This window comes from Epinephelus fuscoguttatus, linkage group LG18 (genome assembly GCF_011397635.1).
Source record: "Epinephelus fuscoguttatus linkage group LG18, E.fuscoguttatus.final_Chr_v1".
Lineage (NCBI taxonomy): Eukaryota > Metazoa > Chordata > Actinopteri > Perciformes > Serranidae > Epinephelus > Epinephelus fuscoguttatus.
Genome location: NC_064769.1, coordinates 15,149,978 through 15,166,986, shown reverse-complemented (window position 1 = coordinate 15,166,986; position 17,009 = coordinate 15,149,978). Strand labels below are relative to the sequence as shown.

The window sequence follows — 17,009 nt, the reverse complement described above, 5'->3', positions numbered from 1 at the left end:
ATAATGGCTGAATTAGAAATATCAGGGAAAGTAATCACACCTACACAATAAGAGTCTATAACTGAGAGGAGCATAAAGTCAGGGTGTGAATGGAGGCAAAGTTCCCACAGTTACAGTATGAGGTTTCTCCATCTCTGCTACTTTCTACTTCACTGCATTTGTAAGGACAATATTGTACATTTTACTCCATTACATATGACAGCTATAGTTCCTTCTTACTTTGCAGATAGCAATTATGTCACGCAGCTTATTTAACATATACATTTATAAAATATGAGGCACTTTGTCAAGATTGAAGTACCCAACCATATATGTAGTTGGTAGTATGTTTCACCTTAAGAGCTTGTAATATTTAAGTGCAGCTTACATAGTGATTAATCAGTGTTAATAATCCAATGATATATGATAGAAAAGTTTGGAAGGAGCAGATCAGCATTATAAATACTTTAAATCTTTAGTAATTTTACTTAAAGCACTTCTGTAGTTTTAGTTAAGTAAAATGTTGCATTTACTTACGTAATTTTTAAGTATTATTGTAATACCTTTTAATTAAGGAGCAGTAAATAATGTGCTGAAGGCCAAACCTTACCAACTGCAACATTAAAGTGATGCTTACACAATAATGCATCATAATTATAACCCAGTATTCTGAAATGGACCATTTGCATAACGTGTACTTTTACTATTGGTACTTACTCTGATATGTTTGTACTGTAATTAAATGCATGACCTTTAAATGTAAGAGTATTTCTACACTGTGATGTTGCTGCGTTTACTCATAAAAAGATCTGAGTACTTCTTTCACCACTGTACACCGTTTATTGATTACATCCGTTATCAATGTCTGTGTTTCGTCTGTGCCAACTGCAAACCTGCTTATTTCAGCTGTAGAGGAGGCTCACCCTGGCCATTATTGATGATATTATTACATTCATTTGCATAGTAAATTTCATTAAGGAGATGCAGCTCAAAGTGGTTTACACGTCGAACATGTTTGCATTTTCACTGTAAGCATATTAATATGCTGATGTGAGCACTTAACTCTAGCACGGCCTCATGGAGATGCTAACAGGTCACTAAGTAAGCCCAGTGGTCATGGTAGTATCACACCAGGCCCTGACAACCAGCTATAGTATACCAAATATAAAGATATTAATATTGTTACATATTTTGTATTCAATTTTGATTTATTTTGATCCTTGTTTTTATTTTTACTTTTGTTGTTTAATGGTTTTGTCTGTTTTCTTCTGTCATCCACCTGCATACTAAAACCGATTGTTGTGTCTTATTGCATGAGTGCTCTTGATATACATTTACCCATTGTGTGTAAAATGTTGAGATTATTACTGTCTGCATACACATTGCTGGTAATGCATCATCAGATAATAAACTGTTGACCATAAAACAAAATTATTCTACTTTTTTTTTACATTCTTGATGCATCTTTATCATCTACTGCAATGTTACCTGGAATCACTGATCCTGAACCTGAATAAAAACTATTAAGAAGGTGGCCAACAGTATATTTATATGTAAATTACTACAACTCCACAATACCGATTTCCAAGGTAGTGTTTTTTATTCATGGTTGTAAAAGAGGCAGAACCATGAGAAAAGAGAGGTGAAGTCTGTAGATGGTATACTGATGAGACACATTTAAATTGGAAGTAGTTCAGACAGAACACACACCAGCATAGCTGTGAGGTTAAAAAAGATGACTCAGATGAAAACCATGACTACAAGGACTTTAGTAATGTTATCAGCACACTAAAGCTAAAATAAAATATAACTGAAATAAAAGAGGGGGAGTTACAGTCATTTAAAGGACAGTACACGCTCTAAGCACTCTACACATGCAGTCCTTAACAAGTTAGACATTCTCAGCTTGTATGCAACGCTGTAGATACACCATCTGTCGTGAAGCGTCTCAGATTAGGTGAAGCTTAGACTGATGACGAAGGCTTCGTTAAAACAATGAATAAACACAAGTTAGGAAGCAATGCGACCTGCGACCTTAAGCACAGCTCATTACACATCAGTGACGTTAAAATATAATGCTTCTCCAGTGTACATCGTGGCTTAACCGCAACTGGAAACACACAGGTATTCAATGACAAAGTCTATTAGCGCAGAGTGGAGTTTAAAAGTGGAGGCTGAGGGTTCTGAAATATGGTTGATCATGCGGCGTCCTAACAGTGACACTGTCATTTACATGTTCTGCAACTGTGTGTGTGTTTATGATGTGGAGTTCCCAGACAGTGGTTTATAAAAGAGGAGGTTCACAGTGCTCTCTCACAGCAAGCAATCATGGCTCAATCTACTTTGTGAGAAAAAGCGAAAAATATTACATACAGAATGAAATCTCACACAATATGAAGCATTTCTGTTTCTGACTTTCAGAGATGCAAAACAAAGCCAGGCTCAAATAACTAGAATAAATGAAAAACATAATCTGAGAATTTGTTCTTACACATTCCTTCATACTAAAACTTACAGCTAATATCAACCCTCGGAATGATCGACAAGCACGACGCTTGCTGATGCTTCTCAGGGTGACTCATGCTTTGTTGTGAACCCCGCTCAGCATCACCAGGTTCAAACTACATCACCTGCAGGTTTGCAGCACTGCAGATAAACGTGGTTTGAGGAATATTAAACCCAACTTGCACATCATATAAAGATCTAAACCACTTCACAAAATATCTCTAAGTTAAGGCCGTGTTAAATGCTTTTGAGTCGATTTTGAGTTTTTAAAAAAAGTCGTCAGATGTGATGCAGCTTGTGGATGATTTAATCAAATAGTATCCCAGCTACAGATCCCCCGTGCTGCTAACGTGATTACATGGGTGCAGAGCTGCAGAGGCAAAATTAGCACTATGCAATTTGTAGTTCTCGCTGTCAAAATTTCCCACCAGTTAAATGAGAGAGTACAAGCGTCTCTTTCTGCATTCACTGTTTTTAAAAGACACTTTGACATATTTTTGATACAATCCCAATACATTCTAGTGGTTACAACAGTTTAGTAATACTTCTCTTCGAGAAAAAAAAAAAGAAAAAAGAAAAAAAAAAAATGAGGGCGATAACACCCCAAAACCTCACATTGAGTGTGGGCCTGTAGTAGCAGACATGCATTAAAGGCCAGATGGAGTGGACAGGACAGAATGTATCACTCACTCACAACTAAAAAGCCTCTAATAGTTAAAAACCTTTATGCAATCATTTTTACACTGTATACAAAATTGGCACACACTAACGAGGAAAAGTAGGTTAATAAGCCGGCGACAAATGATATCAAAACAACAACAAAAAAAGCATATCTGTGTGTTACTGTGGCTTGCTCGAAGGGTGCGATGATAGCAGACCAAAAAAAAAAAAAAAAAAAAAAGCAAAAAAATGAAAAGAGGCAAAGGCCAGCCTTGAGGACCGATCCAACATTCTCCGATCTAGGACTCTGTCTTTTTTTTGTTTTTCTTTAGGAAGGAGGGAGTGCGGAACTTCTTTTTCTTTTTGGAGGGTGATTTGCTGGGAGACTCTTCTCCCTCCTGGTCGCCAGCGTCAGCGGGTTCCTCCCCCTCGGCTGCGTCTGCTGCTGCAGGGGCGGAGGCGGAGGCGGAGTCTTCGGCAGGAAGTGCTGGGGCGTCGGAGGGGTCGTCAGGTGTTAAGTCTGGAAGGGTCTGTCTCAGGGTGGCTGCGTCGCTCTCATCCTTATAGGTTTGCTCTGGCAGGGACTCTGATGGGATGAGGAGGAGAGAGTTATTGATCCAGGAGGATGAACTGATGGAACCTGCACTGCTGGGCTGACACACCACTGAGGCTACTGCAAATCATCCACTGGATAAGCTGTTAAACCCAAAATTTTCTACTTTAAAAAAGCTCTCACTTGTCACCGCTTGAGTCCACACAACTAGACCTCTTTAATTCAAGTCATCTATGAGACTGACGTATTTGTATAAAGAAGACAAAAGTCTGACATTTCCAAAGAAACCATTCCCACTAAATTCAGAAACACACACATCAAAGGCCGAACCAAGATACACTGTCTCTCAGAAAAGCGTCTCTCCAGGACTCGTTTGCGTCTTACCTTTAAGAATAAGCAACTAAAAATAAGACTTTGCTCTCATTAGCAGGATTTTCTCTCTCTCTCCCGACTCCTTTCATTTTCCTTATTCTGACAGGCCCAAGCTGGTGCACAACATTTTTGCTTTACCTTCATTTAAACAGGGAAATCTTAATGAGTGCAGATCCCTTGCTCATGTGCACCCTGTGTACAAACAAACAAAAAGCAAAGTCTACAACACAGAAAATATTGCAATCTTTTTTTCAAAAGATTTTGATGCCAAAACCACACACGTGGGGTTACAAAAGTCCGGTGAGAGGATCAAGTCAAGTTAATTCAAAACGGGCACAGCTCTCAAAGAGAAATTAGGCCGTGATTAATCCAGTTGCTGGGAGTATAAAAAAGATATTCTCTCTTGACTTAATAAGGAGGTCCTGTGGGAGCATGTCTTGTTTTGAAGGATCCACGTGTCAAAATCAAAATAAAGAGGTTCACTACAGTAATCTTTAGGGCTGCACAATGTGAGGAAAATATGTGACAAAGCTGAATATTGCAAGAACGATTTTACTGACGATAAACAACACATATTAAAGTCTACTTGGTTCTGTCTTTCTGCTACTTTCAGTATACTGTTTTCAACATTGTTTTATTAAACAAACTGAACTTTGGCACCAATAAGAAAAGACTGATAGTTACACTTAAAGTGCAATTTTCTACTGATACTCTTTAAAGCTTTAATTCTTCGCCTGAACCTGATGTGGCTTGTCCCTAACCCATCGGATTCTGGCCAGACCAGGTTGTAATTTCTCAAAATTCCCTCAGGCTTGAATTAGGTCGGGTTGAAGGCAATTTCCCAGCTTTTTTTTTTTTTTTTTCCTTTTAATGCAGACCTTGTAGTCATAGCGCTGCAATCAACCAATTATAAAAAATGAAAATTTCTAGATTTAGAATTACATTAAAACTGGAAAAAACACAAGATGAGGGGGTCAGTTGCTCACATTCTGCACACAAACTGTCATCTGTGCACAGTGGCAACTGTTGCATTGGACTGAAGGGCAAACTAGAAAAAGAGAGTGAGGAGCTACAAGGTGTAGTTGGCAGTATTTGCCTCTGCTTCCACAGTAGTGGGAGAGATGTGTGTAACATGCAGCTGTGAGTGGTGATCATCATCTTCGCGCTTCAGATTGGGTCCAGCTTGGACAGAAAATATGCCGCTTCATGTAGGTTGAGCCCGATCAAAGCACTAATACTCTTTCAGATAACTCAAGTTTAAATAATTCAATAAAAAAAATAAAGCACCAATCAAGCCTTTATGTTTGTCCAAGTCTGTAAGCATCTAAAGAGGGCTGTGCTAAACAAACACATTCTCACTCTGACCTTGTCACATATCAATGTTTGGTCATGGACCTTCCGTGTCCAGAATTTACATTGACCCATCCACCCACCCTAATTGGACTTTTGGTGCCTTAACTTTCCTTCTTGTCCCACCGTTTTTCCACCTGATGTCGCTGAGCGCCACTAAACTATACCAGCGTCTGGCCGCGTATCATGCCGACGTTAAAGGATGGCTTTTTTCCATCAGTGTCTGACACCACAAGTCACTGCCCAAGCTCCCGATTTCGACAACTTCGGCGTGAGACCACGTTGTGCTAGAATGTAAGTCTAAAATTACATTTTTATTATTATATCACTTCAATGTAAGCAACCCTGCAACACCTGGGGCCTGTTTGGCTAAATGCATAATTTAGACCTTATTAGCAGATTCTAAATATGACATAATGACATGATCTTGAGACTTAAATGTCAATAATGTCTGGTTAACTCAAACTAACAATCTGCAAACGAGACACCGCTTTTGTCCAATTCTGTTTAAAATCATGCACCCATCACCAGATAGTGACCAAAAAATCCCATGTCATCATTTAAAAATACTCCCAGCAAAAGAGTCAAGAAGCAACAAGTGCTGGATCCAGAAGCTCTGATCAGTGGCCCAAATAGCATCCGCGCCACTGCCTCAAGCTCAGGTACAAGCTCACACAGTGCAGTTGGGTGCAAAACCACCACAGCTACTGCTCACATGCTTCAGAGACGAGCAAGAAAAACCCTCCGTCAACACCTAAGAAAACGTTACACACCAGTCTTGATTTTACATCTCTTGTGTCTGTCACAACAGAGACAGGGCCGAACACACAGACAGAAAAAATGGAGACAAAACAGCACCACACAGCCAAAGCATCAAACCTCAACCATGTTACAAGCTAAACCAACAGGGAGTCTCAGCAGAGGCGACAGCAGCAAGTTTGGTTGAAAAGCCACACCCAAATAAAACACTGATGTACCTGGTAAAGGACTCGTCTGTAAGACAAAAAACATTCAACACATTTTCAAAACACTATCTGATTTTTTTCCATCAAACACAAAAAAGTGTCATATAACATTGATAAAATGTGCATATGTGCAAGAGAGGTTGGTTAATCTGACAGTGAATCGTTGGCAGGAAGAAAAGAGAAGTTATAAAACAAAAAAGGTTTGGTGAGCTGCGAGGTGTACTTCAGGAACACCCTCCACTTTTCATTAGGCCAGGTCACTATCATTTGGTCAAATGGGACATTAAAGGGTAGCTTCAGTATTTTTTTTAGCCTCGCTGCTATTTTGCTATGTTTTTGTATCAACGTGACTGATCGAAACTGGTCCAGTATAGAGCGACAGTGCTGGAGCTGGCAGTCACTACAGGCTGCAATCTATCCACTTGGGGCAATCGCGCATCGTCAGTTTACATCCACTAAAAGTGCTTGTTTTTACCACTGACAGACTCAGATTGTTATTATTAGTGTCTGACATTATGAAAAGGACACCACAAAGATAGACCTTTTTGTTAAAGAGAAACATGCTTTCCCTTAACCTGAAAAAAAGCCATGTAAACGCTATCCACCAGACTCCATCTAAATAAACAGTAATTTTAGTGTGTATAGAGCCAGCATGTTTTCACATCTTACTGGGTGAATTAAGGGTTTATTTCAACCACACTAGAGTTGATGATTGTTGGAAAAGTGGAAAGACGAACCAAGAAGGTGTTGTGAGTTTTATTTTGTTTCTGTTGACTTTGAATAAAGTGTGTTGTACGCTTGTAAAATTACTATTTATTTAAATGGAGTCTGGTGGGTTTGGTAATAACTATTTTGAGTCTGTTTCTGGTTTAACAAAAAGGAGCTTTATCTTTAACAAAAAGGTCTATCTCTGTCGGGATCCTTTCCATAATATTGTCAGACAATGAGAATAATAATCTGAGCCTGTCAGTGACAAAAACAAGCCCTTTTAGTGGATGTAACTTGATGTTGTATGATTGCCCATTTACGATACATTGCGGCCTGTTTTGCTGCTGCTGGCTGCAGTGATCTCGCTCAATACTGCACCAGATTAAGAAAGTGTTTATCTAATTTGTCACTTTGACACAAACACATGGGAAAATAGGATTCACGTTAAAAAAAAAAAAAAAACAACAACTTTAGTTACCCTTTAATACCTGATACTACAGATCTTAACCTGAAAAAGACTGCTAAGAAAATGCATCAATTTCTTACACTAGAAACAGTGAATCGTGACAAAGGGAGGAGCTCTGAAATAACCCCCATCAACCCCCGAGAAAGAGATTCAGAGGAGTTCAGAGAGTTAAAACCGACTGAACAGTCTCAAACCCCAGATATAAGGGGTTAGTTCAGACCACAGAACAGCTCTACTAGTGAAGCCATGCAAAGAAAAAGGGTAAATGATCAAACACAGGTATGGAGGGTGGCGGGTAATTAGGAGGGTGGTGAGGAGGTGGAACAGTACGTACTTACTATGGCAACAGGTACTCTTTTGTATTTCCATCTCCTGATTGTAATCGCAGCCACAAAGAAGAAAAAGCACAAGTAGAAACAAATGTCTATGCAGATCAAACCACAGGCACAGTGTTAAATTAAAAAGGAAATTAAAACGTGAATAAGAGAAAACAAAACAAAAAAAAAAACACCAGAAGAAAATCTTAAAAAGAATGGTTGGGAACCATTCTTAGTAGACTCCAAAAAGATGGAGAATGGAAGTGAAGGGGTAAAGGACATACCATACATAGAGACATATGTTATATAACAACATTTCAGGTATTAGATTACACCTGCGATCAAAACTACTCATCTCCTTCCTCCCTCGTGCTGACTATAACTCATAAAGATGACTGATATGTTGCCAATTATTGATTAAATAAAGATTTAACTAACTTTTAGAGACAGCTCTTGTATCATCGTGGATGATACTGTTCACATAGGTGTAATCCAATAGTAATAAAGACCAAGAGGGGGACAAATAAATATAAAAGAATAAAAATAGGCCAAGACGTCTGCACTGGGGTCAGTCAGTAAATACTACTTCTTTTTTTTCAAATACTGTATATCACATCTTTTCTATTCAATATTTCAGTGAGTGTTTTTTCAAACTATTTCCTGATATTATGTCTGGAGCATAGACTGTATGAAAGTAATGGATGTAGCCACCGTGATGTCACCCAATGGTTTTTGGACTGCTGTTTGAAGCCTCAAATTTGGCATTTTGGCAGTCACCAGTTTGGATTTTTGGAGCCAGAAGTGAGTGTGGAAAAGAAGGCGAGACTGTGGAGGAGCGAGGGGTAGATCTGACTTGCCGGACCTTTCCCGAACAGGACTCTCCCCACTCCCACTCCATCACGCAGTGTAACTGGCTCCAAAAATCCAAGATGGCAATGGGCAAAATGCCAACCTTTACAGCTGAATGAAGCACACTAGAGTATATAAACAGCCACAAGCTTTGGAACAAACTGTTGTCACTTTTCTTTTTTTGTACGCAGTGTCTTTCATGACAAACACAATATAGTGTTGCATGTGGTCAGTTAGTCAGCAACCACGCAGGCATGCTGTTGGGGGGTTTTATAACCTACTTCCACTCTCTGCTACTTGGTTAGGGACAAGGAACCCTCCAAGTGAACACAGAAATGGAGTGGAAGCAGGTAGGGAGAGGGTGTAGTCAATGGTTTGGCAAAGGCCCATAGGCTTTGGTGATGCCTTGCAGACAGCCTGTCACACGATGATGAGTAGCTTTGAGCCTTAATAACATTTAAATGTGTGAATTAATAAAAAGTCAACCTCCATACAGTTGTCATGAATGAGAACATTTGCTAAAGAGACCAAATATGTATTTTGTAACAGGCTGGAAACATGTTTATTTCTGTTATAACATTGGGCATTTTAACATGGGTGTTGACGGACTCGCTCTTGGAGCCAGTCTCAAGTGGCCATTATGCGAAATGCAGTTTCTGGCACTAAATTCCTGCATTTTTCCACCAATAGGTGCTGCAAGTATAAAAACCTGTATTTTTTTTAATCTCTCGTAGCATAAAGCTGATTAAATAATCAAAACCTCTTGGCCTGTTATTACAGAAATCACAACATAGCACCTGTAGTAGTATTAATCATTAAAGACCACAACATGAACAGACCCCAAGACAGACAGGCAGGTGGACGGGCAGGAGGCTCCGCATTCCCTCTGTAGACCCTAGAAAAGCCCCAAAACCCAGCAAGAGGGCTGAAGAAACCCATGCTGAACCAGGCCGCATCAGGTCGAGTATGTCGGGCCAACCTACCTTCCTCTGCTCTGACCGGGGTGCTTGGTGGCGTGGTGGTGGGTTTCTGGCTTTTGGGCTCCTCCTCCTCAGGCTCTACTAGCTGCTCAAGGTCTAAATGAAAACCAGCAGAAATAAAACTGTAAGAAGCTGTTCAGCACAAATAAATATAATCAAAATGCTCACTAAATAAATGAGCATTTAAGATATTTGTCTGTGATTTTGATTGAGCCCTCTAAGAATCTTAAGATGTCAACACCAACAACACTGCAACAGAAAGAAGGGAGGACACAAAGAACCAAATCAGGGAGGAAGCCTGAATCAGGAGAACACTGCAAACGCTTTCAAACAAAGTCTGAGTAAAAATCAACTTTTCTGGAGAGCCAAACAAACCAAAACTACCATTAGTTTTATTGGAAATCAGTCAGAGGCACAGAAGGGAGACCAACAGAGATATATCCAGGACAGGGTAGTAGGAACAGAAGGAGGACACCAATATTGATGTCCACACATGGGGCGCTCTGATTGGATGACTGAGCTCAGACACAGCTTCCTTTAAAAGGTTAGCACAACACTCCACTGCAGAAGCGCTTTTAGACTTGCGGAGAGAGCACCCTCAAAGAGAGGGGATGGCTTTAAATATCAAAATAAGCTTGCTTTAAAACTCCTCACATCCTCTCTACTCAGCTCCTCGTCCAATCAAACTGCAGAATGGTGTCTGATCTGCCAGAACTCTGATGCCTAGTTAGGACAAGACATCAGAGAGAGGGGATGAGGGGAGAAAATAATCAAGCAAAGGCTTCGAAGATTGAACTGTGGGTGGGGAGGATGCTTGCGCGTGGTAAAACAACAGTAGCAGACTCCAAACCCCCAGAAAAAGGAGAGGACACAGCAGGCAGGGATTCCCACACTCCCAGTGCAGCGGTGTGTTTAAAGATGGACCAGGGCTGAGCAGGGGGAGGAGGAAAGCGGAAGGCCGGATTTAAGGGCATGACTCCGCTTCATCTGCTGTACCTGGAGCCTGATCTGCCTGAGCCGCCTCTTTTACCGACGACTCCTTGCTGAGGGCTCGCAGCACGGCGCAGTGGAACTCCTTGTGTGGGGAATCTGGAGCTGAAAAAACCTCTTCTGCGGTCGAAAAAACGTCATCTGTAGAGTCTGCAACGCCCTGAGCTGGCTCAGCCTCACTGGAGAGGGCGAGGGGGGAAGAGGCCGGCTCAGAGGCTGGTGTGGCAGGTGTGGGAGGTGCAGGTGGAGCTCTCTCTAAGCTGGGTGAGTCAGTTGCAGACTGTAAAGGCGTGGAGACAGATGCCTGACCCCTCGGGAGCGTTTCAGGCTCGGGACGGGGCATGCTGGAGGTTGATCCCTCCCCATTATCATCTCGTCGCTGTACTGTGAAGTCATGTGTATGTGTATGTGTGTGGAGACATAATATCACCAATCTGAAGATCATCAGGTTTTTGCATGACTTTGCAGGGAGGAAAACATTATTTCATTACAAGTATCTTTGAAAAAAAAAACAAAAACATCGAATTAACATTAAGCTGAACAGTTCAGGTGATCTTTCCTCAGTTCCTGTCTGAATCTATACTTTCAGTGTAGACTAATCTAACTGACTTTTCTTAAGGGAGGTCAAGGAAGAGCGATTACAGAAGACTTACACAACACATTCCCCTGTTAATGCAATGCTGTTTTACTCCGGGAAGGATCAAACAATTATTAGACTCTCATCGGCATTGTCATAAATGCTACCTCCACTAGTCATTATGTACATGTATCATTATAGGATCATTGTAGAATATAGCTCAGCAACCCAAGAAGAAAAACATTTTATCTAATGTAGGGTTGTAAATTTATAATTCTTAAAAAGAATACCAAGGTAGAGGGGGTGTAGCAAGAAGTTTTTTCCCCACATTACACTGAGATTCATTTCATCTCCTCCACACATCCCCTTTACCTTCAGGGCCTTTCTGTTTCTGCTCCACCTCCTTGCAGTACTCCTCCAGCTCCTGGTCGGTGAGTTTGGTGAAGGGGTTGGGACCCTGCTTGCTGACGATAACCTTGGGCTGGTACTCCTTTTCAATGATGGCCTTGGACGCGGTCACTAGCTCCCCCTTCAGGACACACAGAAGAAAAGCAATGACAGATGAGACCCTGAAGGTAACGCAGATGACTGCACGTTACACATGGAAGGATTGAATATGTTGGAAACTAGAATGCTTGGAGAAAACTCACTCACTTAAACTGGATTATTAGATTAGAGGCAGTTTACACACATAACTATTATGCAGCGTGATCAGTATCAACCCTAGATGAATAAATGTATGTCTTCAGTGCACACATTAGAGCTAACAGGCTATTTCAAAATTCAGGAAGCACACGTCATTATGTAAAACAGCAGGTTACTATATTAGGAAAGAGCAGAGCTTTTCCTTTTTCAGTCCATACAGTAACACTGATGTATAAAAGCCAAGCACTTACACAATTGAGAAAGAGTTCAAGCCAAAAGCACACCAACAGGCAAACAGGAGGTAGTCAAGATGAAGCATAAAAGGCATGGCTGCAGTAAACTATATTGTGCTTCAAACCAAAAACAGTTTTAACAGTTTAAACTTCACTTACTCATTCAAGGACTTACTAGATGACTAGATCTAATACCTTCCCACCTTTACTTGCAACAATACGTTTTGAAACAATGGTGAATATCTCTCCTTCAGACAGACTCATGACAGCAATATACACATCATCTTTCACCTCAAGGATCCTCGCTGACACAGACAAAATATTAACTGCATCCAAAGTTCTTAGGCTCTAGAGGTCTAGAAAATGGCCTCACGTTGCAGCACTATGATTCACTTCATCTAGACAAGCCAAGTGCATATCTGGAGCCTCACAGGAATGACTGAAGGATGATGTGAAGTACAGGTGAATAGAATTTGTGACTGGAGCAGTAAGTACCTTTCTAATTGATTTAGCAGGACTATAGGAACCCTCGGACACATCGAGGCCATCAATAGTGTCTGTACAGTCAGACAGAGGGGCGTCCTGCAATAGTAAACCCAGTGAGGGAGGGGAGCACAACCCAGCTCTTAACACCAGCACATTAAATTGGCAGTCTGTCAGGCAGGCGTGAATGTGTGCAGACGTTTAAGAACATATCACCTTTCACACACTCACACACACAAAGGTGGAAAGAGTACTACTAAATCTCACTAGGGTACATATAATATCACCCAAGTAATCCTCAAGCACACGAGGCGACTACTTTAGGTAGGATATTTATGGTCACTGTGAAAGGGCCAATTTGTCAACCTGACCATGACCATTTTCACAAGAATACAAACTAATAAATCTCCCAAATGTAAAATTTGGAGAGATCATCTTTCAGAAAAGAGCCTGAATAGGTTCTCTTTGTTATTTAACAGAAACACAACTGTAGGTTTATCTGTAACTCTAAAAGAGTTGCAATATTTTCCTTCATTTAAAGCTGTGTGAAATCTTGATAAAAGTAGGGTCAATTATTTTTGTTTAGTTACTTTCCACCTCTGCACTCACACATACCATACAGACAAAGACAACCACTGGAAATGCGTGCAAAGAGAGATGGATCTGGAAAGAGATGTGGGGCTGTGGAAAGCATAGCAGTGATGGAGCAAAAAGCCAAGCTCATGCATTGTAAGTGAACCACAAGAGGGTGTGCTATACAATATTAGGCTTATAACCTCTGAGTGTTAACAAGGTAGTATATCAAGGGTGCCTTTGGTCTTACTATGGACATGCTGGGTGAAGTTTTAGGCACCCCTAAAACTTGACACGTTAAAAATAATTAGCAGCGGATTTAATTTGCCCATGTCCTGCTCATCCAAAGCTAAGAGCTGCCCAGTGAAGGAAGGGCAAATCATGCAAACTGAAGTAAAACTGTTAGCATTTCAATTTTCTCCTCTCAAAAGAGGATTAAGAGTGCATGCAAAGAAATAAAAGTACATTAGACTGTAGTAGAGCTTTGATCGAGCCCAAAAATAAGGCCCAACCCCACATGAACCTGCTTAGTTTCACTCCAAGCCTGACCCAGAATCAAACCACCGGCGGGTCAGGTCGGGCCTAATCGGACTCAGGCAGTGAATCAAAGCTCTAAACTGCACTGGGGATTTTTTTAAAACACTGAAAGAGACCAAAATGAACCAAACCAGCACTTGCAAACCAGTCTGCAAGTGCTGAGAGAAACAACAGCTTCAACTCTGAACTACCATAAAGAAAAAGGCAAAAAAAATAAACACCAAAATAAGAAATGAAGTAGGAAAAAATATATATGTATGAATATGTACACAACCGGAGCTGGCAGGTTTGGAGAGCAGACTGAGGTTACCTCTCCGAAACACTACTCACCTGCCAGATTGAAAATCTCTGTGGTCAAAGAATAATGTGACAGTTATAAAGTCACCCCATGCTCTGGGACACAACATGGAGGACATGTTTTGCTCTCTGTTATTAGTGGTGAAGTTACTTCTTCAGAAACTGATGTCAGGCCAGATTACAGTGAATGGGTTTTTATTGCAACCAATTTAATTTATCAAAGCTTAGGGACAAGTTCACGCACAGTATTCACACTTTACAGCATTTTGGTTTAAGGGGTGACTCCAGACCTGGACAGATTATGAGATTTTTTAAAAAATTAAATCCACTGAAACTGAATTTAAGACACCAAACTACAAAGATACTTAAGTATTTCATTAGTGTGAGACTCATATTCATCTCCAGGTCAGGATAGCTGTAGCAGCGAGGCTTTTAATGTGCCAAGTTCACTCACTGACCTGGTTATAGGTGCGTTCCACCACGGTGCTGGCACACAGAACCTGTGACTGGGGCCCTGCTGTCTTTATGTCCTGCAGGTTCTGCTCCCGGATCTACAAATAACAACATTTTACTTCATAAATGAGAGATAAACACACAGTACATCCATGTGCATCAGCATCATTAAGTAAAGGCAGTAAAAGGAGAACAATGTGATACCTTATTCCTCATCTCCAGGACTTCTTTTGGGTTGGTGTTCAATGGGATGAACTGATTGGCTGCAGCAGCCTGGCGGAGTCCTTCCTCCTTTGTCCACTGTGAACACCACATGAAGTGTTAAAATAAATAAAATAAAACCAGATATACAGAACGACATGAAAACCCAAATACAAAAATAGATTTAGACAAAATACTATGCAGGCTTCACAATACAAGAATCATGCGGAACTGAAATGGACAAAATTGGATGGCTTTAAAAAGGTTTAAATGTAAAAAGTGAACCAATGATGATGAGATTAATTTATATATTAACAGATTTAGTAGGGGACTGTTAAGCATTATTACCTGTATCACCTCTCTGATGCTTATTTATCACCCTGTGATATTAGACTGTATTTTCCCAGTAATGTGCGCTGATCACAGAATTCAGTCTAACATGTCTGATTTGGGTAGTGGGGTTCACAATCCCAGACTGGAGCAAGACTAAATTATCTAAATACAGAGTATTAGGGCAGTCCTGATACATGATCAATCCCATTTTTTGAATGTTTACTCAGAAACTGTTGCATAGAGCTGAAATGTCATAAAAATTAAGACTATTATCAGGAAATGCTAGAAAACTACAGGCATTATGTTCACAAGGGCATATGTGTAAATGTAATTTCAGCATTTATAAATTATGCACATACATAATTTCACACAAAATATCTAATCACAGTGTTCTGTAGTTACATTTTTTACATTCATCTGGAAGAGTCAAACTAAAACACTACGAAGTCCCACATGAACCTGCACAATCCTGCTGAAGTGAGAAATGAAATCTCACTGTGTTGACACTGTGAAAGTTTAACAACAGGTGTTTAAAAAGAGGTCAAGGAGCTTAGAAATGTTTTATGAGCATATCAGTTATGAGAAAGAGCTGTGGTTCATGATATTTTAAGATGCTGAGAAGTTTGTTTGACCCATTTTAGGAGCCCACAGAGAGAGGAAGCACTGTTTTTAAATCCCTCTGGTGGTTAGACAACCTTTTTGGCTTACAGGAATACCTCACCCCCCAAATGGCCACTTGTGTAAAAATTACTCATCCTGCATGAGGTTGAATTCGTGAAGACAACTTTGATTTTCTCACATGCTTCCACAGTGAACAAAGAATTCAAAAACTAAGAAAATTCTTGATGAATTGAAGTCAAATGGGTCCATGGTTAACACTGGCAAAACTATTTTAAAAATCCATTCACAAACTCTCACACACAAAGTCTCATTTATCCAGCTGTATGCTCAGTACTTTCTAAACAGAAAGCCCTTTGCGATGGGGAACTGGACTTACCTATGCTCTCTTCAATACCAGACTCCATTGACAAAAACAGTAATTTTACATCACTGTACATGAGAGCTGTTGGTCTACCGCTGCCTCAATCTGTAGTTTGTGTCACTGTGTGACTTTGGTGAATCTGAAGTAACCGTTTAGAACACCAAAGTCACCCAAATACATAAAGACAATAGCTAATCGAAGCAGCCGTAGACCAGCAGCTAGTGTTCAGCGAGGTAAAATTACTGCTTTTGTCAACGGAATATGGCTTTGAAGAGAGCATAGATAGGTTTTACTTTCTGTTCAGTTTTTAAGATTAAGATTTTAACAAAAATGCACGTTTGGGAAATACTGAATTTATACTGGATAATGAGACTTGGACTTACTCCATGAGTTGTATGAGAGTTTGTAAACTGATGTTTTGGTATCATTTTGCAGTTGTTAAATGCATCCTCCTGTGACTTCAATATAATAAAATGCTCCCCCTTTATTTGGATTCTTGGTTAACCAGAGGCATGCGAGATTCAGTGTAACAAGGGCTCAGTAACTGGTATACAAATGGTCATTTCAGGGGTGAAGTATTCCTTTAATACTCCGAGGTAATAAGTGTTGGTGTTGCTCAGTCAGAAACTGAAAGAGACCTCACGCATGACGACAGTTTAAAGGTGCACAATAAGATGCAGCGAGTAAAGTCTAAGAGTGTATTCGTACTGCTGAAACCCATTTGTCATCATCATTGATGTACTATTAGAATCAAAAACAAACAGAAGGATCACACTGAAGATCAACTGAAAACATCACAGAATGAAAAAAGGTGGGGGGGAGGGGGGGGTGAGGGAGGGAGAAGTGAGGGGTGAGTGGGTGGGTGACAGATGATGAGGCTGGCTTACGAAGCGAGAGTGGCAGTGAGGGGTGAGCTGGCATCACCAAAGTCATTTCCCAGGCTGATACACAACAACAAGGACGACAGAGATAAGAGAGAAACAGACCCCAGGACACTCGCC

The 17,009-nt window shown here is 40.5% G+C and overlaps 1 protein-coding gene across 10 annotated transcripts in view; it reads right to left on the bottom strand.

The window, feature by feature from the left end:
• Positions 1–3,041: 3,041 nt before the first annotated feature.
• The window catches only part of add1 (adducin 1 (alpha)), a 32,355-nt gene continuing 18,387 nt past the window's right edge, over positions 3,042–17,009 (bottom strand). The window contains exons 11-18 of one of the 10 annotated variants that reach the window (XM_049603422.1): positions 14,697–14,792; positions 14,498–14,590; positions 11,644–11,800; positions 10,701–11,078; positions 9,708–9,800; positions 6,397–6,412; positions 4,208–4,261; positions 3,593–3,730 (exon numbers count right to left, since the gene is read on the bottom strand). In XM_049603422.1, coding sequence (XP_049459379.1) covers positions 4,210–4,261; positions 6,397–6,412; positions 9,708–9,800; positions 10,701–11,078; positions 11,644–11,800; positions 14,498–14,590; positions 14,697–14,792 — 885 coding nt within the window. In that variant the 3' untranslated portion in view covers positions 3,593–3,730; positions 4,208–4,209. Of the gene's footprint in view, positions 3,731–4,207; positions 4,262–6,396; positions 6,413–7,892; positions 7,931–9,707; positions 9,801–10,700; positions 11,079–11,643; positions 11,801–14,497; positions 14,591–14,696; positions 14,793–17,009 lie in introns of all 10 variants that reach the window. The other 9 variants (XM_049603426.1, XM_049603423.1, XM_049603424.1 and 6 more) reach the window with 9 other exon arrangements.